This window comes from Bos indicus, chromosome 21 (assembly GCF_029378745.1).
Source record: "Bos indicus isolate NIAB-ARS_2022 breed Sahiwal x Tharparkar chromosome 21, NIAB-ARS_B.indTharparkar_mat_pri_1.0, whole genome shotgun sequence".
NCBI lineage: Eukaryota > Metazoa > Chordata > Mammalia > Artiodactyla > Bovidae > Bos > Bos indicus.
This window is the reverse complement of record NC_091780.1, coordinates 69,769,451-69,791,533: the sequence shown is the minus strand read 5'-3', so window position 1 is coordinate 69,791,533 and position 22,083 is coordinate 69,769,451. Positions and strand designations below refer to the sequence as shown.

The 22,083-nt window shown below is 65.3% G+C and overlaps 1 protein-coding gene across 7 annotated transcripts in view; it reads right to left on the bottom strand.

Annotated features, from left to right (window-relative positions):
- Positions 1-24: 24 nt before the first annotated feature.
- The window catches only part of PACS2 (phosphofurin acidic cluster sorting protein 2), a 64,787-nt gene continuing 42,728 nt past the window's right edge, over positions 25-22,083 (bottom strand). For 2 of the 7 annotated variants that reach the window (XM_070775898.1, XM_070775900.1), the window contains exons 8-25: positions 21,155-21,211; positions 17,109-17,266; positions 15,551-15,641; positions 15,189-15,263; positions 14,115-14,257; positions 12,804-12,936; positions 12,501-12,605; positions 12,269-12,375; positions 12,022-12,176; positions 11,666-11,776; positions 10,876-10,984; positions 10,240-10,272; positions 6,758-6,800; positions 5,356-5,398; positions 4,922-5,057; positions 4,100-4,326; positions 3,792-3,905; positions 25-3,097 (exon numbers count right to left, since the gene is read on the bottom strand). In XM_070775898.1, coding sequence (XP_070631999.1) covers positions 2,979-3,097; positions 3,792-3,905; positions 4,100-4,326; positions 4,922-5,057; positions 5,356-5,398; positions 6,758-6,800; positions 10,240-10,272; positions 10,876-10,984; positions 11,666-11,776; positions 12,022-12,176; positions 12,269-12,375; positions 12,501-12,605; positions 12,804-12,936; positions 14,115-14,257; positions 15,189-15,263; positions 15,551-15,641; positions 17,109-17,266; positions 21,155-21,211 — 1,959 coding nt within the window. In that variant the 3' untranslated portion in view covers positions 25-2,978. Of the gene's footprint in view, positions 3,098-3,791; positions 3,906-4,099; positions 4,327-4,921; positions 5,058-5,355; positions 5,399-6,757; positions 6,801-10,239; positions 10,273-10,875; positions 10,985-11,665; positions 11,777-12,021; positions 12,177-12,268; positions 12,376-12,500; positions 12,606-12,803; positions 12,937-14,114; positions 14,258-15,188; positions 15,264-15,550; positions 15,642-17,108; positions 17,267-21,154; positions 21,215-22,083 lie in introns of all 7 variants that reach the window. The other 5 variants (XM_070775899.1, XM_070775897.1, XM_070775902.1 and 2 more) reach the window with 3 other exon arrangements.

The following is a 22,083-nucleotide window of genomic DNA, read 5'->3' as shown; positions in this document are numbered from 1 at the left end:
AGAGGAATCACACAGCAGGCGAGGGAGGGCCTGGGAGTGCTCCCCGGGTTTATTAGTGTCGCATCAGCACCTTAAAATAGTCCACGTGGTCACATACGTGACAGATTATAATCTGTTTCCCAAAAACGCTATTTACATTAATCCTGTTTTCCATTAAAAAAAAAAAAAAAAAAAGCTAGCAACACGTACATCCTAGAAACCAAACAACGCACAAAAACTGGACGGGGTCTGCAGGAACGCAGCGGTGCCCCTTGGCCTGCAGCGCCAGACCCAGGGAAGGGGCCCCTAAGCCCGGCCCCTGAGGCCTCCCCCAGGAACTCAGCTTCCTCTCCGCCACAGGATAGGAGGGGTCTCTAGAAGGGGATCAAAGCACACATGTAGGGGTCAGGCAACTGGCCTCTGGGAGCAAGCGGCGCAGTCCTGTCATGAGGAACGCGTCCTGGGACGAAGGCCAGGCAGGTCTTGGTATCTGCCAGCGAGGACAGCGCAGCCTAGCTGGCCCTGGCCGCTCTAATCCTGCCGCCCCTCTCCTCCCTGAGCTGCGGCCATGACACTCGGGACACTGGCCTGCGTGCCCTGAGGAGACGGTGACCCTAGGGACTTGACACAAAGAGGGAGAAAGCAGTGGCCTGGATACAGGGCTGGAGCTGACCTCCCATCTGGCCTGAGTGAGGGTGGAGCCTGCCCATACTGTGCCACAGGCCTGTGAGGAGCCTGGCCTTGCCTGAACGAGACGAGTGGCTTAGCATTTGAGTCCCAGTGACCTCTGGTCACCCAGTGGGCGGAGAACTCCTGCTCTGCAGGGGCTGCTCCTGTCCTGGGGGTCACGGTCTGGGCCCTGCACTCCTCACAAGCTGCCCCAACACTGCCCTCCGTGCACTCAGGGCTGCGCCTCAGTCACAGGCAGCTTTGGCTTCTGAGTCATCTTCCTTTGAGGGACAAAGTGCTTTTATCTGTGTCCTCAAAACAGCTCCATGAGGTAGGCAGGGGAAGTGTTTACATCCCCGATTAGATGATGGGGAAACCAAGGCACCGGAGCCCAGGTCTCTAAGTGAGTCATGGTGGCTGGGGCTGTCTGTATGACCTCCGGGGCCCAGGAACAGTGTGGCCTGCCCAGGGTGGAGGTGCTGGGTGTCTCCTGCTTGGTATGAAGACAGCTCACAGCTGGATGGGACGGGACAGCCCCTCTCGGCCCCTTCCTCTACAACTAGCTCTGCAGCTGGAAAGCCGAGTCAAGGGCATGTCAGCCACACCTCCTTTTGAGTGTGACCTCTGAAAAGGAAACTCAAGGAGCAGTACTCAGGGCCCTGAAGCCAGTGGTGGCAACGAGGGCGGGGAAACTCACGGGTCCCAGGCAGCTGCTGGGTGTAGACACAGGTGGACACTGCACAAGCTGTCCAAGGGTTCCTCCGCTCAGTGGCCTACACTCTCACCCAGGTCCTTCCCATCCAAGGACCCTGGTCCAAGGGCATGCTCAGATCTGTCCACCTGCTAGACCCAGGGCTCTTGGCCATGGACACTCACACCCTGAACAGCCACCTGGGGGAGGAGGTAAGCAGGTAGGTCACAGGTAAGAAAAATGGACTGTCTTCCACCCCCAAGGGGGACCCTTCCTTGCCACGGGCTGTTGGAAGTCCTGTCCTCCAACAGAGCGGGGAAGACCTGCAGCCTGGCTGCGTTTGGCACTGTTTTTCTGAGCGCAGCCCGTGTGTTTCTCAGCCCTAGAAAACTGGGCTCAGAGCCCCTGGGTGGGCACCCCGGGCCTGCAGCCACAGTGGCCAGGTGGAGAGGGTGGGCTCTTCCTGGGGAGTCCTGGGGGCAGGGCTGGGGCTGAGCAGGAGGACTGGAAGGGACCCGGGCCTCGGGTCAGGACAGCCACTGCCTAACTGCACAGGGAGGGGGATGGCAGGGTGCTCCACTCACCCCCAACTCCCTGCGCCCTGGGGACCCAAACCCCAAATCCCTTGCTCTGAGGAGCCTAGCCTAGACAGGCGGGGCCCCGGCTGCACCCATGGCTCCAACGGGGCTTGAGCCCCTACGGTTTGGCCACTTGCCTGAGCCTCACTGGCCACATTAGTGGTGCAGGTGACAGACACCTGACTGCCTGGCCCAGACACCCCCAGTCAGCAGGCGGGGCCGGTGTTGGGGCAGGCGGTGGAGCTGAGGCGGCAACTTTGTTCGGGGCAGGATGACTCGCAGAAGCAAAGCGGTGCCTCGGGGGCAGCGAAGGGCGCGGGGAGCGGGGGTGGGACCGGGGGTGGGACCGGGGCGGCACGGCTGGCTCTGCCTCAGTCCTCAGGGGCTGCTGGGATTTCAGAAGAGCAACGTCTGTTTGGCAGCTACATTATAACATGTATTTAAAAGCATTAAAAATATCCGCTACTATAAAACCTCCACTGCCCCTGACGGCTGGAGTTCATTGGGATCCAGAGTGGGCGGCGGCGCTGGGGCCCTCTCGGCTGGTGGGCGGGGGGCCCAGGGCGGGGCTGACTGGCCTCTGTGTTCCGCTCAGGACGTCCCTGACAGAAGGCTGGCCCCCCAGCTCGCTGCCTGCGCACAGGCAGCCTGGGGTCCACGGGGCCACCCGCAGGACCCCCGCTCCCTGAGGAAGCAGAGTAGTCCTGGCTTTCAGAAAGGACAGGACACGAAGGCAAGAACCCTTCTTGCTGGGGGGACTGGGTGGGGGTGGGGGGGTAGTCCTGAGGCCAAAACACACCTTCCGTGATCCCGCCTGCCCTCCCACCCCCGCCAGGACATTCTGGTTAATAAGCAGAGCAGTTATGGGCTCCCGGTGGGGGCCGCCCCGTTAGTCTCCAGGTTGTGAGCGCGTTCATACTTAAGACTGTTTCTCTCTGGGGTTTTAAGGGTCTGTCTCTGTGGTAAACTGAAGTGTGAACAGAAAAGCAGCTGGGCCCTCCCGGCCGCGGCCATCGTGGGGCTGCAGAGCAGAAACTGGCACGGCCCCCCGGCAGGCGGGGCTAGAAGGTGGACTTGGAGTGTCCGAAGATGCAGATGGGGAAGTGCTTGACGTGGGAGGACCACTGGGCCGCCAGCTGGAAGAACTTGACGTCGTTCCACTCCACGCCGTCGATGAGGACTGTGGGGACAAGACCGCCTGACCCGCCTGCCCCTAGCTGCAGGCCGCGGCCGAGAACAAGGTGGGGGGTGCTGACACCCGTGGGAACCCCCAGGCTCCCGGGAGACACTCGCTGGTTCTCACCGGCCCTGCGGGAGGAGGTCGCGGACCCCCAGCTCCCCTCCTGGCCTTCCTGCCGCCTGCTCCCACCCCATCCCCATGGCCCGAGAGCCTCTCCCCAGCCACCTCAGGGGAGCTGGTGTCCACAGCCTGTCTGCCTCGGAGGGGTCTGCAGACTGGGTTTGAAACACCCTCCACTTAAGCCAGAAAATCAAGAGAAAGGCTGGCTCTGGGCCACTGTAGTCAAACCCAAGCCCACGGCAAAGAGAGAACTCGAGAGCTCCGTGTTCTCAACCACTCAGTCGCAGAATATCTTCTATAAAAATTCTGACATAAAGCAGAAAGGACTGAGAAATTATTTCTCAGAATTTGAAAAGCCACTCCACACACACAGGTGGGCTGGCCCCAGTGTGCTCTGAGCGCAGACTACGTAACATGACATCACAGCCAAATAAGCATTTCCGGAGGGGAACTTCCACAAGCGGCCCCGCCCCGCCCCGGTTTACTTCCGTTTCCTGTTGGACACAGGCCCCGCCCCAAGCCGCGCCCACTGATCACAGGCCCCGCCCCCGCCCGCGGGGGCGCCTCGGCTCACCCCGCAGCATGTTCTGCTGGTGCTTGGCCGTGCAGATCAGGCGGCTGATGCCCTCGATGCACTGGCTTTTGGACTCCACGTCCTTGTCCTTGGTTTTCTTGGGCAAAAACATCACTAGGAGGAAAGGGGGCCGTGCTGTGCTCCTGCTGCTCCTTCAGGGCTGGGGGCAGCGCAGGCTGTACGCTCCTCTGGCCCTCCTTCCACGCTAACCCTGACCGCCACCACCCGCCCGCCAGCGGGCCCTTGCCCAGGGGTGTGGGAACGAAGCGGCCCCCAGGCCCGACGGTCAGCCCGCCTCCCCTCCTCACCCTTCTTGTTCTTCTCCTTGGTGACCACGGTCATGGACATGGTGGGCGTGGCCACGGCCTCGCCGCTGCTGGGCAGCCTGCTGACCTGGAGAGACCGGAAGGTGCACTTGAGTGTGTTTTTGGTGGTGGGCGAGTCCTTCTTCTCCGCGTCTCTCTTCCTGTCTGCAGGCTGAGCTGCCGTCCAGTAATCCACCTGCAGCCCCATGAGCTCAGCGCCGACGCCCTGGCTGTGAAAGACGAGGGAGGCTCACCCCTCCGTCCTCAGGAGGGGACGGCAGCACCCCGGGCTGGCATGGCAAACGGGTGCCCTCTGGTGCCTGTGCTGCCCGACGTCGGGGACCACCTCTGTTTGGAGGGCCCAGGCCAGCTGCCCCTCATAGGTGCAGGCCCCAGGGGGTCCTATGGTGGGCCTCCCCGACCCTGTGGCAGTCCTGTCTGGGTGGGTTCTGCTCAGGAGAGCCCTGAGGACACCCGAGAGGGGCTGCCAATAACCACACCCACTGTATCCCAGGTCTGCTACTCACATCCAAGTTTCCAAAACTCCCTGTGTCCAGAGCACCCTATATTTATAGACTCTGTAGTTCCGGCCCCAGGAATGCAGGGGGCCAGGTGGGGAGACATCAGGCCAGGACTGAACAGTAGGGCACCCCTGTTCACTTGTCTGAGTGAGCCCTTGTCGACACCACTGTGTCCCCTGCAAGGCTACCCTGACCCTCTGCTTCCAGGCAGCCTGGGGTGCGGTCAGGGACCCCAAGGAACCATCTGGTTCTCAGCCCCATCCCTACTGTGCTCGGGGCAGCACTTCTGCGTGGCTGCGTTTACCTGGGGGAGGACAGGCCTCCGCTCACCGACGGGGAGGAGGGCGGGGTGGGCGAGGCCTCCTTGGCCGCAGGAGACGTGGACGGCGGGGTGGATGAGAGCACGCTGGAGCCCGAGGGGGCCGCGTCATCTGAGTCACCTTAGGGGAGGAGTTGGGGGCGGTGCTGAGCTTCCCCCACGGCTCTGCTTGGGCAGCTCACGGCCCTCTGCACCCAAACATGGCAGGGAGGCCAGGCAGCTATGGGCTGGGGGAGCGCGTGTGGGAAGCCGGAGGACCCCCTCCCCCAAAGCTGAGCAGGAGCTGTCAGGCCTCAGGGACAAGGGAGGCCACTCCTGGTGAACAGAAGCCCTGCAGCAGACAGGCACCGCGGCTGCCACCCGCCACACCCCCGCCGCCGCCAGCCCACCCCAGCCCGGGGCCTGGAGAACGCAGTCACCTGACGCGGCCGAAGACGGCTCCACTATCCCCACTTTCACCACCTAGGAGGCAACAGGAGCTTCTGAGCGGGGCCCCAGACCCTGGTAGGGACCTGCTCCCCGCCGCTGCCCACTTGCCACATCCCCCTGCCCCGCGGAACTTCTGGGGCCGAGCCGGGGCCGAGCTCCTCAGTGCGAGGGGCAGAGCTGGGCTCACGGGAGCCACCGTCCATGTGGTCAGCTGTGCCACAGGCCCTGGTGAAGGCCCCGCCCTCTGCAGATGGTGTGTTTGGGAGACGCCCTCGAGATGCAGCCTGCTTTGGCCATCCTGCAGTCCCGGGATGAAGGCACAGGCCCCAGAGGCCCTGGGCTGCCGGCCAGCTGGCCACTGGCCTGGCCCTGACCTGTGACCAGCGTTCAGGATGCATATGGCCTCCGGCAGGAGAGGAACCCTCTCCCCTTGAGTGAACCTCTCAGGTCTCACACCCTGGCCTCAGCAAAATACACGTGCGTGTGACTGGCCAGGCACAGGCAGCGGCGAGTCAGGTGCTGGAGCGAGGGCGCCTGGCCCAGCAGGGCACCAAGGTGGCTCCAGGGCCTGCTCCATTTCCCCATGGGCTGCCAGGGCTCCCGGCCCACGCCGACCGGGTGGGAGCTGTGTCAAGTGAACGAGATCGCGACGACGGCCACGGCCTTGGTCACACGGCGGCGGCTCACGTGCAGCCAGCAGGACAGGCCCGGCGGTCACCACAGTAGCTTCCGCAGGACAGCCCCGGACGCGCTCCCTCCCAGCACAGCCAGCAGCCACCCCTAGCCTGAGCACAGCGAGCGGCCTAGAGGCCCTGCCACCTGCCTGGCTGCCGCGTGCCTCTCCCAGCAGATGCCCTGGCTGGAGACCCCAGTGGGGCCACAGGCCGTGGACACACAGCCGGCCGTCAGGCGGCAGCCCTGGCTCTTTGGCCAAGGGACAAAGTAAAACCTTCCAACTTACAGGCCACGCTCCAGCCAAGCAAGCCTGCCCTGAGGCTCCCAGAGGACAGAGGCAGTCCTCTGCCCCAGACCCCAGGAGAGGCCTGTCCTGAGGACGGCCGGCCCTGGGTGGCCCCTGAAGAGCCGAGCCTGACGCTGATCCCCGCTGCCCAGGACAGAGCTGAGGACCGGCCCCGCGCCCTCAGGCAGGCCGCCTGCTTCCACAAGTCCAGTCCTAGCAGCGCCTGGGCTCACTCCCCACTCGATGCAGGAGAGACTTTAGGGCGGGAGGGATGCGAAGGCAAGTCGTCTGCTCCAACTGAAGAAGGTTCTGGACCGTGTCGCATGAAGACGACGACACGCTGATCACGTTGGCGGATCGCGGCCGCCCTGCAGCAGAGCAGCTGGGCAGCAGGACGGCGGGCAAGGCGACGCTGCCTGGGCGGTACTCACCCCGACGAAGGGAATGAACTTCTGGGAAGACTCCTCATCGGGGCTGAGACAGGGAAACACACAGTCAGCCTCCCTGAGGGGCGGGGCTGCCCTCTGCAGCGCCCGGCCCACCCGGACTCGTGCCCGCCCTCCTGCGGGTGCCGGCCTGGACCTCTGACCGCAGGGCCCGCCGACCTGCAGGAAGCCTGAATGCGTCTCCGCATGAGGTCCAGAGCCCCGAGGGGCGGCCTGAGGCCATCCGCTCCTCCCTCTGGGCTGCCTGGCGCGCAGGCAGCTGGCCCATCCTGGAGCCATTCTGCTGGCCCCCCGGGGCCCCAGGAGAGGGTGGGCTGCCTGTGCCCCCAGGATGCCCCAGGAGCAGCCCGGGCCACCGCCAGGGGGTGGGGGTGACCGTCCCATCAGGCTGAGACTTCCCTTCAACAGTCTGAAGTTGGTGCCCACTGCGGGGGCGGGGGGAGGCTCTGTGTGCATGCTGCTGTACTGCGCCCACAGGCCCTGCACAGCTTCTGGCAGAGCCCAGCCTCTCCAGGATCACCTGTCCTGACCGCTGGTGGAGAAGGCAGCCAGAGTCCCCGGGCCTGGGTAGGGGAGAGCTACCCACTCCTCCTGGGCCAGGGCTGGTCCTGCGGCTCAGCTGGTGCCGCTCTGCCCCCTGGTATCCACCCTGGTCTGTGCTCCACTGGCGGCTGGGAGAGCACCCCCTTCTCACCTCCACCTGGATCCCACGGGCAGAACTGGTCCTGGGCCTTGTGTGGTCCCTCCCCCAGCCACAGGGCAGACAGGTGCCCCCTGCCCTGCTTCCTGGGCAGGCACCCTCTCCAAGCCATCCTCCCAAACCTGAGCTTGAAGTCACAGAGCGACTCTTCTGCAGAGCAGTCCACACACGCACACCCAGCAGGGCAGCGGCCTGGGGGTGCCACCCAGGGAGAAGCCTCTGCACCAGGCAGGTCTGCCGGTGGGGACCCAGGCCCAGCTCAGCCAGCTCGCTGGGCACCAGCTCTCAGGACCAGGAGCCCCAGGGTACCAGAGCTTGGCAGGAGGCTCTCCCCTCCCTGTCCCTGTGGCAGATGGAGGCCTGGGGCTGGGGGTGCTCCCGTGAAGTGTGATCACCAGCTGGACAAGCGCCCCTGGCCCAGGGGTCAGTACAGAATGCAGGTCCCAGTCTTGGCAGGAGGTGCTGTGCCCAGCACGCCACCCATGTGAGGGAACAGCAGTTGGCAGGAGACACCCTCCCCTGGGCACTCCTGGACGTGGGCACCCATGAACCACCCACCCACCCAGCACCACCCCCATCTCTGCAAAAGACCTGGCAAACGACTGGATGAAAGAACCTCCAGGTTCAGTCCCTCCAACGGAGCCTACCAAATTCCCAGGCTTTCTTCCCATCGTAAGAAGCAAACGGTTGAGAAAGAAAACTTCCCTTCATTCCAGTTCTCGTTAACGGTACAACCCAGACCTTGTGCCTGGACCTCCTCCTGCGTGTGCGGAGGCAGGACATGTGGGAGCCCCTGGCTCAGGGCACAGGGGCCTCCTGCGTGCGGAGGCAGGACGTGTGCGGCGCCCCTGGCTCAGGGCACGGGGGCCTCCTGCGTGAGGAGGCAGGACGTGTGCGGCGCCCCTGGCTCAGGGCACGGGGGCCTTCGACCCACAGGGCCCCCACCTCAGCGAGCCACTGCCCGCTAGCACGCCCACCCCTCCATGATCGGCACGCAGGGAGGCAGACAGGGGAGAACCCCAAGGAGAGGGGACTTGGAGACTCCACAACACAAGCATCAAAGCCAAGCTGTGCTCCTGGGACATGCAGACAACACCCACACGCACATGCCCACAAGACGGGGTAACACCGGCTTCCATTGGGACCCCTCACCCTGGACCCTGCATGCGGAGGGCATGCGTGCTCCTGGCAGGGACAGAGATCAGGACTCCTAAGGCCTGAGCCCACGGCTCCGTGCCAAGGCCCCTGGGCATGGCTCATGAGACCTGTGTGTGGGGGAGGTGCCTCCATGTGGCATCGGCGGCACAGAAGCTGAGGGGAGCCCACACTAGCCAAGAGGCCAGGGTGGGGGTGCTGGGCAGCCCGCACAGTTGCCTGGGAGGACCACCAGTGGGTCTGACCTCAGGCCAGGAGCTGGTGCTGAGCAGATGGGAGCCTCCCTGCTGACGCCCTCGTGGGGCTGGAGCTGGAGGAGGCCTGGGACGGCTGTGCCCGCTGCCCACCCTCTCCTGGGTCTCCTGACCCCTCCGGGTGGACAGCAGCCTGTTCTGTGTCACTGCAGACAAAGGCTAGCCCGCTGCCCTTCCGGCCCTGGGCTCTGAGCCTGGATGGCACACTGGCTTTCACGGGGCTCCAGCCGGGGTGCAGGGACATTGGGACCAGCCCCACCCCGGGGCCGGTGTTACCACTGCAACGCGGGGCTGGGGGCTGAGCACGGAGGCGGCTCGGGGTCTCCCAAGCCCCGGCCACAGGCGTGGCTCAAGGGAGCCCACCCTGGCACAGACAGACGCTGCGGCCCAGGCAGCAAAGCAGGCTGCGCTCCCGGCGCAGCTAACGGGGGTGGGCAGGGTGGGGAGCGAGCGCAGGCCCACAGGACAGCTCGGGGTCAGCGGGGCGCAGCTAACGGGGGTGGGCAGGGTGGGGAGCGAGCGCAGGCCCCCAGGACAGCTCGGGGTCAGCGAGGCACACCACGGCTGGTCTTTCTCTAGACCCTGAGGCTTGTTTAGCAGGACAACTGAACAGGCTCACACCCCTCCTCCTGATCCATCCCGGGGCCCAGCACAGAGGCGGCCTGGGACCCAAGGACTCGCCCTGGGGCTTTTCCAGAGCAAATGCCCTGAGGCTCAGGCAGAGCAACGCCCCGTGGGGCCCAGTGCCAGACACCTATCAGGCAGGGCCATGGGTCTAGGCTCCGACAAACGGTCAAACGGAGGAGACGCCGCCTTGGGGGCAAAAAAAAGAGCCTCGCTGTGTGCAGAGGTCCCAGTGGTCTGGCCACCATCCAGGTAAACCCCAAAACTGAGCTGCGAAGAAGCTGCCCCAAGCCACTCTCCCTGGCTGCTGGCAGCGGGCACTGGGAGCAAAGCCCATGCCGAGCGGTGCCAGTGCTTGCTTGGTGGCTCACGGGGTGGAACCAGTCCCTGTGGCTAACAGCGGTGGCAATGCCAGGCTTCAGAGACGCAGCAACTCAGAGAGGAGTTCCGCCGGCCACTTCCCAACCCGCACTCTGACACGCTGCCAGGCAGCAGACTTTGTCCCTGAGGCTGGGTGGGCGCCCGAGAGGGACCGGGCAGCGCCAGGAGCCTGCCTGATGGAGGCTGTGCCTCCTGACCCCCATACGGAGACCTGAGAGCCACCCCACCTGCCGACACTGCCAAACAGCCCTAAAGACCAGCCAGCGGGCAGCAGGGGCCAGACCCAAGGCTGCCAAACAGCCCTAAAGACCAGCCAGCGGGCGGGGGGGGGCCAGACCCAAGGGCAGCGGTACCTGAGGGTAAAGTCAAAGTGAAAGTTCTTTCTCCTTTTCAGAGAGCCGCCAAAGAGAGAGACAGGACGCTGTTAGGCGCTCGGGCGGTGAGGCACCCACTGGGGGTCCCTCACAGAGCCGGGGGCAAGGCAGCTGAGCTTCTCAGACTGCTGCGGTCTGCCTCTTCCTGCCACCCCCTGACCGCACCTCTGTTCACAGACGGGCGAGGGGACCGCTCGACCCCCTCAGACTGCACAAGGCCCCACCCCATGCCAACGGGCATCAGCCCAGCCCCTGGCCATCGTCCTGCACGGGGCAGGGTGAGGACCAGGCCTCCCGCTGGAGACTGGCTGCTGGAGGAGGCAGGTCCCTGCTGGGCCAGCACCGGGGCTGCTGCTCTTGTGACTCCAGTTACAGAAAATCCCAGCGCGTACAAAGATAAAGAAAGATCGACCAGCTAATCCTAACTCTGATTTGTGTCCGGAAAAGGTGCAGTGGTCAGGAGAGCTGGGGGCTTCCCTCATCCCAGGTCTCTTTCCATCCCGTTGGCCCGTCAGTGACCCGAGGAGCTGGGACAGTGAGGACGCAGGCCGCCTGGCCAAGACTGCAGAAGTATGGCGGTCTCCACCCCACGCCTGCCCGGGCCCCAGGAGGTACCTCTTCTGCTTGTAGGTCAGCATGGCCTCCGCGATGGGCAGCTGGTGGGCGCAGTTGGCCCCCGAAATGTACTGGGTGATTCTTGACACGATGTCCGGCGTGTCCTGCACTGCAGAAGAAGACCAGAAGGGATCCGTGGGCATGGCGCACCCCAGCACCCAGGGTCCAGGCAGCCAGGCTGGGCACGGCTGAGAGGCTCCTCTGGCTGCTGCCCTCATGGGATCCTGGGGAAGGCAGTGAGGCCTCTCCAAATCCTGAAAAGCCCTCCCCTGCCGGTCACCAAAGAGCTTTGCGGCTCACAGGCAAAGAGAAACATCCTGGCCCATCCCCCACTAACCATGCCTGCTGACCCCAGCTACCTGCCCGGCGCTCAGGCCCGATACATAAAGTGTGTCTCAGAGCAAAGCAAACCATTGACTTTCAAAACGAGGTGTGATGGGCTGGGCAGCAGGGCAGGGGCGCGAGGGTGAGGGGCGCGGGGCGGGAGTGGGCGGGAGGGCAGACCGGGCCTGCGGAGAAGGGGGCACAGAGCGGGCAGGGGCGGCTGCAGGTTGCAGGGGGGGGTGTGGGCGCGAGGGCGGGAGGGCTGGTGGGGGTGGGGGTGGGGGCGGGGCGGGGCGGGCGGACAAGAGGGGAGGAGAGGAAGGGCGCAAGGGGCGGGGTCGCGGGGGCGGGGCGGGGGGCTGGGGGTCGTGGGGGCGGGGGGGGGGGGGGGGGGCGCCGCGGCCTAGGCGGGAACCGGAGGGGCGGGGGACGGGAGAGGTGGGCGCGCGTGCGCCCGGGGCCTCACCGGCGCTCTGCGCCTCCAGCTTGTTGAACAGGTCCCTCCAAGCCAGGTCCTGGAAGAAGTTGTTATACCTGTAGTCCACGGAGCCCAGGTACCGGGCCACGGGGTGGGAGCCTGGGGGCCGAGAGGGGCATCAGGCGCGGCCCCGCCCGTGGCCCCCGCTTCTCCGCCCCCCGCCTCGCCCCGGGGCGGGGGTCTCCCTGAGGACTCCGCCCCTTCCAGCGCAGACATTCAGCCAAGCCAAAACACGGGGGTTTTGGTCTTGAGAACTTTGAAAGGTTAATAAATAAGCAAGCCCCCGCCAGCGCCCTCGGCGTCCCTGGGCAGCCGCGCGGCCCCAGGGCGGGGGACCCCCTCACCCAGCGGGATGACGAGGAAGCGCATATAGCCCAGCCAGTCGGGGGTCTTGTGCGACAGCTGCTCCACGAAGAGCCGCAGCACGGCGCTGAGGTAGTGCTGCGCGCCCGCCACCGCGATCTTCACGGGCGTCGGCGGCTGCGAATTGCAGTTGCAGCTGCGGGCGGGCGAGGGGCAGAGCTTCAGGAGAGCGGCCCTCACCCCATCCCGCGACGCTGCGGAGCAGAGACCCTCACGCCCGGGACTCACTATCTCTGAATCCGAGACACGATGGTGCTGAAGGCCGCCTGGACGTCGGCCGCAGAGCAGGTGCAGACCACCGGGAGCGTGTGCCGCTGCAGCACCTCTGAGAGGAACTGGGGGGGCGGGGGTGACCCTCAGCCGCGCGCCCCGCTCGCGTCCACGGTGGGCAGGGCTGGCCAGGGCCCCACCGAGTAAACACTGCCCCCTCCCCACCCTGCCCTGCCCGGCCCCTCCCCACCTGCCCCTGCCAGTCCGAGGTGTTCACAAGAATGATGTTTTCCGGGAGCTGGTCGTCAGAGATGAGGATGTGGTTTAACTGGTCGTACACAGTCTTCCTGGGGATCTGGAGAGACGGGGCTCATCTGCAGCTGCCCTGAGGCAAGCTGTGCCCAGCCCCTCGCCTGCCCAGCTGACAGGCGGGAGAGCCCAACCCCTGGTGCACGCAGACATACAGCCCCTGTGTGGACAGAGGCCACGGGGCCGGGCGGCAGGAGCATGGGCTCCCGCCGGGCCCTCCCCTCAGCCCCCCGCCCGCAGGCACCTGCAGCTGGCTCCGCGTGTCGGGGCAGCGCTCGTTGTCCAGGCTGTTGGCCCGCTCGTTCTGCGGGCGTGCCGGCTGCCGTTCCTTCAGGGACGTACTCCGGCCCCGGCGGCCCGCCTGCTTCCCCTCGGACCTGTGGGGCAGCCGCGGGCACTCACTGCCCTGGGGGCCCAACCTCTCTGCGGTGAGACGGCTGCGCTGGGGGTGGTCGGGCAGCTGGGCCACAGGCCACGAGGACGGAGACCCCAGCCCCTCCCCTGCCAGGTGCGCCTGGCACAGACCATGCCCACGTCCTGGAGCTCAGGGTGCCCCTCCCAGTCCTGACACAGGCCCCTGTGCCCCCCCAGGTAGTGCCAGCACCAGAGCCCTGCTCCTGGAAGACTCCTGTCCCAGAAACAAACAAAGCCAAGGCCTCACGGAGGCCAGCGGCTGACACGCCTGTCTGCTGGCTCCCGCCAGGCGCGGCCTGGGTCGGGAGGTTCGGTTCCAAAGGCCGTGTGCATGTCGCCTCCCTTCCCGTTTCTGGGAGGAGGCGTGTACAGGGAGGCAGTGCGGGCTGACCGCAGGATGAAAATCGGGGAGCAGCGCATTCAGTGTCCGCCATACGGGGCCGGAGGCTGGGAGAGGGTGGAGGGGGCCCTCGGGGCACAGTGAGCCGAGGGGTGGGCTCTGAGGCCCTGCAGCAGTGGGGGGCCCGGGGCCGACCTCGCGGAGGGACCATGCAGAAGGCTGAGAGCACTGGGCCGGTCAATGCTTAGGGAGCTGCGGCACAGCCGGGAGTCTGACCGTGGAGGGGGCGGGGGAGAGGGTGCGTGGAGGGGGCGGGGGAGAGGGTGTGTGGAGGACACAGAGGGCTTGTCCTCTGCCAGGAGGGCGCCTGGCTCTGCCGTTTGAGGCTGCTCCCGCGTCCACGGGACCCCGGCCTGCTGCCCCCGGCCACGCAGAGGCCCTGCACTGGACTGCGCACTGTGTGAGAGCCGCTCTGCTTGTCTGCATGGCCCGCGCCCAGCGGGCACACCCCGCCCACGCTGACACCAGGCGCCATGGAATCATGGGCACCGAGCACAAGCCTGCCCCAGCCCAGACGGCACCACAGGGTCCAGGACAGGGGACAGGGGATGGCGGGCCTTCCCTGCCCTTGGAGCCGGCAGCCAGCTCCAGATGGGGGTGAGTGAGGGTCCCAGGTGGGCCCCCCGAGTGATGCTCATCATGCAGCCAGACAGGCCCCCCAACACGGGGCGCCCACACATACTCCACACTGGCCCACAGGGGCACTGCCTGGGCCATGGCCTCCCTGGGGCGGCCGGTCACCTGGTGGAGGGGATAACCAGGGATTCCGTCTTGGTGATCCGCCCGCTGGGTGGCAGCTTCTCGGCGAACAGGTCCAGGGCAGAGGTCTCCACCTCGGGGCTTTCCTCAGGCGGTGCTGGCGGCTCCCCGGGAGCGGGCGTGCTCTGTAGGCAGAGGATGGAGTGGTCGGGAACGCACACCCCCGGGGCCCCCTCCCGGCGCTGTGCTCCCATGCCCAAGCTGCCTTGGTTTGGGTGAGGGTGCTCAGGCCTCTCCTGGGCTGGTGACTCCATGCATGTGGACATGGTCACATGCTGCCCTGCGAAGCCAGCTGACCTCTACCTCCAACCACAGAGCTCCCAGTCCTGCCTGCCGTGGGGAGACCCGCACCACCCCTGCCCTCCCCTTCTTTGAGAACCTGCACGAGAGCAGCAGGAAGCAGCCGTGGTGGTCTGTGCCTGACAGGAAAGCAGGGGGGCCCTGACCATCCCCTGGGGTAAGGGGAATCCAGGGAGACCTGACCATCCCCTGGGGGTGGGGTGAATCCAAGGGGACCCTGACTGCCCCTTGGGGATAGGGTGACTCCAGGGGCCCTGACCATCCCCTGGGGGTGTGGTGAGTCCTGAAGGACCCTGACCATCCCCTGGGGGTGTGGTGAGTCCTGAAGGACCCTGACTGTCCCCTGGGGGTGGGGTGAGTCCAGGGGGACCCTGACCATCCACCAGGGGTGGGGTGAGTCCAGGGGACCCTGACTGCCCCTTGGGATTAGGGTGAATCCAGGGGCCCTGACCATCCCCTGGGGGTGGGGAGAGTCCAGGAGTACCCTGACCGTCCTCCGGGGGTGGGGTGAATCCAGGGGCCCTGACCATCCCCCAGGGGTGGGGTAAATCCAGGGGCCCTGACCATCCCCCAGGGGTGGGATGAATCCAGGGGGGACCCTGACCATCCCTCGGGGTGGGGAGAGTCCAGGGGAACCTCATCATATCTCTGTGCAGGTTCTGGATGTCGGGAGGAAGAGGACCTCCAGGGCACAGGTCAGACCCCGAAAGGCAACATGTAAGTGAGCTCTGTGAAGGTGGCCCCACGCCTGCTTACGTGGGCCACCGAATCGGACACGCTGTCACTGGGCTGCTTGCCTCCGAGGACCCGCGTCTTCTCGGGCACGTCGGCCTGTGTGGATGAGTCGGGAGGGAATCAGGAGGTGTCCGGCAATGGTACCTAGGCTGGCTCACCTCTGGGCAGGGGACTCTGGCCTTGGAGGCAGCCTGGGGAGACTGGCCAGCGTTTCCTGGACTGTGGGCTCAGGGCCACCCCACAACAGTCACTGGGCAGGATACTCAGATCACACCGCAAACCGGGAGGCACTGAGCCTTGGGCTTGTCGGAGCCTCCAGTGACTCAGATGGGAGGATCAGGGTGGCCCCTGCCCGCCCGAGGACCCCAGCGGGGGCTGCTCACCGGGCTGGGAGGCTCCCTCTGGCTGCGGGCGCTGTGGACACTCCCGATCTCCGTCTGTGAGCTGGAGTGGGACAGGCCTTCGAAGTATGGCCTGGGAAATGGGGACAGAGAGTGTGTTGTCCTCCACACAACCCCCCAGGGCCCAGCAGGGTTAAGCACAGAGCAGGCCCCACCCTCAAGGACCACAGCACAGGCGGGGACACCGCGGGCCTGAGAGCCGCCCAGCACACCTGTGCCCCGAAGCCCCCCAACCCCGGGGGGCGCCCGGGGCACCCGCGACAGCTGCATCTGACACTTGGAGGCCTGGTGGGTGGGGGGGCCTGGGCCCCCCAGGCCAGACTGCAGGAGCTGAAGGTCAAGGTAAGGAGGGCCAGGACCCCTGCAGCGTCTGCTGATGAAGCCACACGGGCGTGAAACGTGAGGCCGGATCCCAGTGTGTGAGGCCCGAGATGCCACACCTGTGTCCCGGGACTGGGACGGGGGCTGGCTGGGGGCTCGCCCTGCAGCAGATTCCAGTGGGGACAGCGCGGGTCAGCTGGGCCATGGAGGTAACCTCGGTGGCTGACAGAAGCAGAGACCTGCCCCCCTGAAGGCAGAGAGGGGTGGGGGGTCCACTGTGCTGGCCTTGAAAGTGGAGGCGGCATGGGCAGAAAGGAAGAGGGACCCCTAAACTGAGCCTGCAGTAGCTCCTCCAGGAAGAGGAGGCTGGGGACCAAGTCAGCAGTCACTGGCTGGTCAGGACTCGGGCCCGCTGTGGGGGCACGGTCCCGCCATGGTGGGGGGGGCTGCCGTGGTGGGGGTTACACGGTGGAGGGTCCCACTGTGGGGGGAGTCCTGCTGTGGGGGGGTTACACCGTGGGGGGGCTGCCGTGGAGGGGTCCCACCATGAGGGGGATTCTGCCATAGGGGGGTCCCACTGTGAGGGGTCTGCCGTCGGGGGGATCCTGCCATGAGAGGTCTGTGAGGCTACGAGGGGCAGTTGACAGCATGCCAGCCCCCTCCTGGGTGCTCCCCGGGCTCTGACTTGTGCTTGTTTAACGTCTAATGATCAGCCAGGCCACAGACCTTCCTGCCTCTGACTTAGGCTCCCCCGGCTCCAGGCCAGGCTGCAGCCCCCCACCTGCCCCCGGCCCCCTGCCATCAGCGCTGTCCCACACCCCTGCCCCTGGGGGGCCCCCAGTGCCCCCCCCCGGCTCCCCACAGGATGGACAGCCCCAGGGCACCACTGGTCCCTCCCAGGTCCACGTCCCACCCGCCCCTCCTTCCCGGACACGGCCTCCTGCGGGGCTGACCCCGGCTGGCTCCAGACTGGACTCTCCCTTCGCCACACCCCACCTCTGGAAGCCCCGCAGACCCAGGGCCCCCTCGGGATCTGTGCCTCCTGTCCACCCCCTCCCCAGAGCCCACACCCCAGAGGGCCTGCTGCCCCACACATCGCCTTCCCTTCCGGCCCCGAGGACCACCTGATGGGCCGCCTCGCGGCTCGCCCCTACCGGCCGCTGGCTCTGAAGGCAGGTGGCTGTGCCCGCGTCCGGGATGCTGGCGCAGCTGGACCCACCTGAGCTTCGGCTTGGGGGTGCTGAGGACGCTGTCGTCATCCTCCATGTCGGGGCCGCTGTCGCTGGGGTTCTCCATGTCCAGCGTGTCGTACAGGAGGTCCAGGTCTTCCTCGACCTCAGGGACATGCTCTGCGGGGTCCTGCTCCGAGTCCAGGACCTACGTGAGGCCAGAGGTGTGAGGCTGCGGGACAGACGGGAGGAGACTGCTCGGCCACCCGGCACCCTTCCTCCAGCCGGTCCCTGCGGGCATCGCACGGAGGCCTCCGGTCACCCGGGCGCTTGGCTCGGCTCTCTCCCCAGCCTGGGAAGCCTGCGCCGCCAGCACGGCCTTCAGGGCACTCGACAGCGCTCCCACAACAGAAGCTGTGCCACGGCACCCCCAGGACCCGGAAGCGAGAGGCTGCCCTCCCCGGCGCCCCTGCCCCCGCCAGCCCCCCAGGACCCGGATGCGAGAGGCTGCCCTCCCTGGGCGCCCCTGCCCCCGCCAGCCCCCCAGGACCCGGATGCGAGAGGCTGCCCTCCCCGGCGCCCCTGCCCCCGCCAGCCCCCCAGGACCCGGATGCGAGAGGCTGCCCTCCCTGGGCGCCCCTGCCCCCGCCAGCCCCCCAGGACCCGGATGCGAGAGGCTGCCCTCCCTGGGCGCCCCTGCCCCCGCCAGCCCCCCAGGACCCGGATGCGAGAGGCTGCCCTCCCTGGGCGCCCCTGCCCCCGCCAGCCCCCCAGGACCCGGATGCGAGAGGCTGCCCTCCCTGGGCGCCCCTGCCCCCGCCAGCCCCCCAGGACCCGGATGCGAGAGGCTGCCCTCCCTGGGCGCCCCTGCCCCCGCCAGCCCCCCAGGATCCAGATGCGAGAGGCTGCCCTCCCTGGGTGCCCCTGCCCCCGCCAGCCCCCCAGGACCCGGATGCAAGAGGCTGCCCTCCCCGGCGCCCCTGCCCCCGCCAGCCCCCCAGGACCCGGATGCGAGAGGCTGCCCTCCCTGGGCGCCCCTGCCCCCGCCAGCCCCCCAGGACCCGGATGCGAGAGGCTGCCCTCCCTGGGCGCCCCTGCCCCCGCCAGCCCCCCAGGACCCGGATGCGAGAGGCTGCCCTCCCTGGGCGCCCCTGCCCCCGCCAGCCCCCCAGGACCCGGATGCGAGAGGCTGCCCTCCCTGGGCGCCCCTGCCCCCGCCAGCCCCCCAGGACCCGGATGCGAGAGGCTGCCCTCCCTGGGCGCCCCTGCCCCCGCCAGCCCCCCAGGATCCAGATGCGAGAGGCTGCCCTCCCTGGGTGCCCCTGCCCCCGCCAGCCCCCCAGGACCCGGATGCAAGAGGCTGCCCTCCCCGGCGCCCCTGCCCCCGCCAGCCCCCCAGGACCCGGATGCGAGAGGCTGCCCTCCCCGGCGCCCCTGCCCCCGCCAGCCCCCCAGGCCCGCACACTGGCCCTTTCCCAGGAGGGTGCACGCGCTGCAACCACTTGGCATGCAGTGTCCCCTCCTTAGCCCAGCGGTGTGTGTATCAGAGTGTGAGCCTCTGTGTGTACGCCCACAGCCAGCTCCTCCTTGCCACTGTGTCTTCACAATGGGTCACAGCGTGTCTGCCGTCGGCCGGTGGGGACGGGGCAATGCTCCCAGGTTCTGTGGCTACAGGGAAGCTCCTGTAACGCCATCGGCCTGTGTGGACGAGTCTCCTCCTCACGGGGAATCACGGGGCACTGCTGCGTGCCTAGCAAGGGTGTCTAACCCGTTCAGCCTCTTTTCCGCAGTGGTGGCACTATGGATGTTCCCTCCAGCATGCGAGGCTTCCAACGGTCACATATCCCCATCAACACGTATCTTCCGTGTCCCTGGGGACGGCCAGCCCAGTGGCAATCGAGAGGGGTCTGCGGTTGTGATCTGCACTCCCTGATGACTAGCGACGTCAAGCATCTCCTCGTGCGCCTGCTGGCTTCTTTGTATCTCTTCTTTGGAGGAGTATCTCCTCAGATCCTGTGCCCAGTTTTTAAAGCGGGCGGTTTTTTCACTGTGCTGTTCTGAGTTGTAAGTGTTCTTTCTATGCTCTGGATTACAGGTCTCTTATCAGATACGTGATTTGCACAGTATTTTACCCTGTGAGCTGCTGCTTCCTTTTCTTGCTGGTACTGTTTGGAGCACAGACCCTACATTTTGATGGAGTCCACCTTCTTGTTTTTTGTTTGCGCGTGCTTTTGGTGTCATATCTGAAAAGCCACTGCCTGATCTGAGCTCACAAATACTCCTGTTTTCTTCTAAGAGGTCTACAGTTTGGGCCCACACACTTAGGGCTCTGAGTCGCCTGGGGTTGGTGTTTGTGTGCACTGTGAGGAGGCGCCTCTTCTGTGCCCAGGCATCCCACTGCTCCAGCACTACCTGCTGAAAAGGCTATTTTCCCCCACTGAACGGTCTGCCTGGAAATCAACTGATCATTAATAGAACGACTTAACCTCACTTCACTGATCTGCTGAGGATGGTAGCTTTTGCTAAGTTCTGAAGACAGACAGCGTGAGTCCTCCACGTCTGCTCCTCCTCAACGACTGTCTTCTTGATTCTGGGTCCCTTGCATTTACGTCTAAGTTCCAGCACTCGGTGGTTGGTTTCTGCAGAAGGGTAGCTGGAGGTCTGCCAGGAATCGCGTGAACCTGGAGGCCAGTGTGGGGAGGACCTCGGCTCACGTGAGGAGCCGCCGCAAGGGACGGCGCCACCCTGCGTGCAGACACACGGCTGCCGCTTCCGGGCATCACGCATGCCGTCGGGAGGGCGACAGGCAGGAAGGCCAGGGGCCTCCACACGGGCAAACAGGCTGCGAGGGTCAGACGTTTTTGCTCTCTCTTAAGCGGCAGGAGGCAGCAGATTACAAGCGTCAGACTTTTTTCCCTTCTCTGTACAAATTTAAAAGCTTCTTTTAAAATTCTGTGTCGCCATGACGACACCTGCTTCCACCTGAACTTTTCTCATGCCTTGAGCTAACCAACGCGTTTTTCTTATGGAAACGTTTTTCTTAAGCTGTGTTAATGAACGATGTATTTACTCTAGGTTCTGTCTTCAAGTCGGTTCCACCAAAGATTCAGAACAGACTTGACAAGCCAGTATGTTTTACCCACGCAGGTGTTCTCTTAAGCTGTGTTATCCAGACCATGTATCTGCTTGGAAACCTGCCTTTCTTCAAGATTCACGTCAATCATTTTACGGCCCGGGATAACTCACTTTGTGTCAATGTTATCTGAAAATGCATGTTGTGGGTGAGAGACCTGGTGCCAGTCTCTGAGTATTGAGACATTTCCTTTCTCTAATTAACAGCCTCCTGATTGGCATGTAACTTATTCCTAAAGATTAGCAGGGGGGCCCTCTTTCTACCCTCTTCTGATGTCTATGTCAGAAGCTGTCTCTCTCTCTTTTATACTTTAATAAATCTTTATCACACAAAAGCTGTGAACGATCAAGCCTCGTCACTGGCCCCGCATTGAATTCCTGTCCTCAGGAGGCCAAGAATCCCAGCATCGTTCACGGCTCAGCAGCAACCTCTCACTGCTGGGACCCACGTGGTGACAAGGCCTTGGGGCTCAGACACTTACATGCCACATGCCCTGGGTGGGTCCAGAGCCTGGGGACGAACTGTCCTCTGATCACATTTAAAGAAAAACCAGGCATTTTTCTTCTGGTTATCAAAGTTCTACAAACTCATCATTTGGAGATTAGAAAAAAGCGAAAAGAAGAAATTTTAAAGCACACGGTTGATAGCCAGGGAGGCCGTGTGGGGTGACGGGGCACATGGAAACTGTACTGTTTTTCTGTGAACCTAAAACTACCCTAAAAAATAAAGCCTGTGGTCATCCCCCCCAAATACAACACCCCGCTTTCCTCCAGGTCTGTCCAGCGATCGTTCAGGAAGCACCATGGGCACTGCCCGGGCCTCTGCCCACCCCCGAGCGGCCCTGGGGGTGGCCCCACCGTGCACACTCCCGGATGAAGACATCACCGTCTGGAGACCCGCCCAGAGCTGGCCTCTGGGCCCTCTTCCCACCAGGGCCCCGGCTGCGGGGGGCCGCCCCCTCACCTCGTCGGAGACTTTAAACCTCCGCAGCAGGGCCACCACTTTCTGCTTGAAGTTTTGCTGCTGCAAGAGAAGCGGGGCGCGGTCAGAGCACGCGGGGCTGCTCCCCAGCGACGGCGGGCAGGGGCGGCTCAGACAGCAGAGACCCGTGACCTCCAGCCGCCCGCACTTCAGCAGCGGCAGGCGTTTTCAAAGCATGAAACCACACTTGTGCTCAGACCTGGAAACGGGCCCACCGACAGGCTGGTGGTCTGGACCAAACACGGGGATGGAGAGGGATCTACGGCTCTTTCAGAAGCCTCCATGCGTGAGGCCCCACCCTGCCTCCGTGGACCGCGGTGGTGGCCAGGGTGCGAGGGCCCATCTACTCCCAGTACAGCCGTGGCCACAGGGCTCAGCTCTGGGCACCGACCCTATAGGAGGAGCCCCAGCTCCATCGACAAAAGCCGGGTGTCGGGCCCTGGGCCCGAGGCTCACACAGATGCTGTCCCAGCAGTTCCGGACGCACTGTGGTCCAGACAGCTGGTTCACTCAGTGTTCGGGAACCAGCCCGTGGCCGCCCAGCCTGGCCAGGTGGCAGGCTCTGGGGCAGGGGTCAGCACTGGGGCTTCCTGGGCCGCCCTCCATGCTGGCCTGGCCTGGGGCCACAGCCTGGCCTGAGAGCGCGGGCACCAGGGGTGGACACTCTGGGACGGGCCTCCGCTCCGCCAGAACCTCCCTGCTGGAGGAAGGGCCTCCAGCCCTTCCGAGCCCCCGACCGCCTGCCTAGAGCCGAGACAGGGGCCGGCCTCACACTGGGCGTGTCCGGGCCAAGCAGCAGGCTTGCTAGGGGACTGGCCTCTGCTCAGGGACTGGCCTCGCCCACTGCCTCTGGGCCTGTGGCCCGCAGCCTGGGGTTGGCACGCTGATGCCCTCCTCCCAAGGCGAGGCCA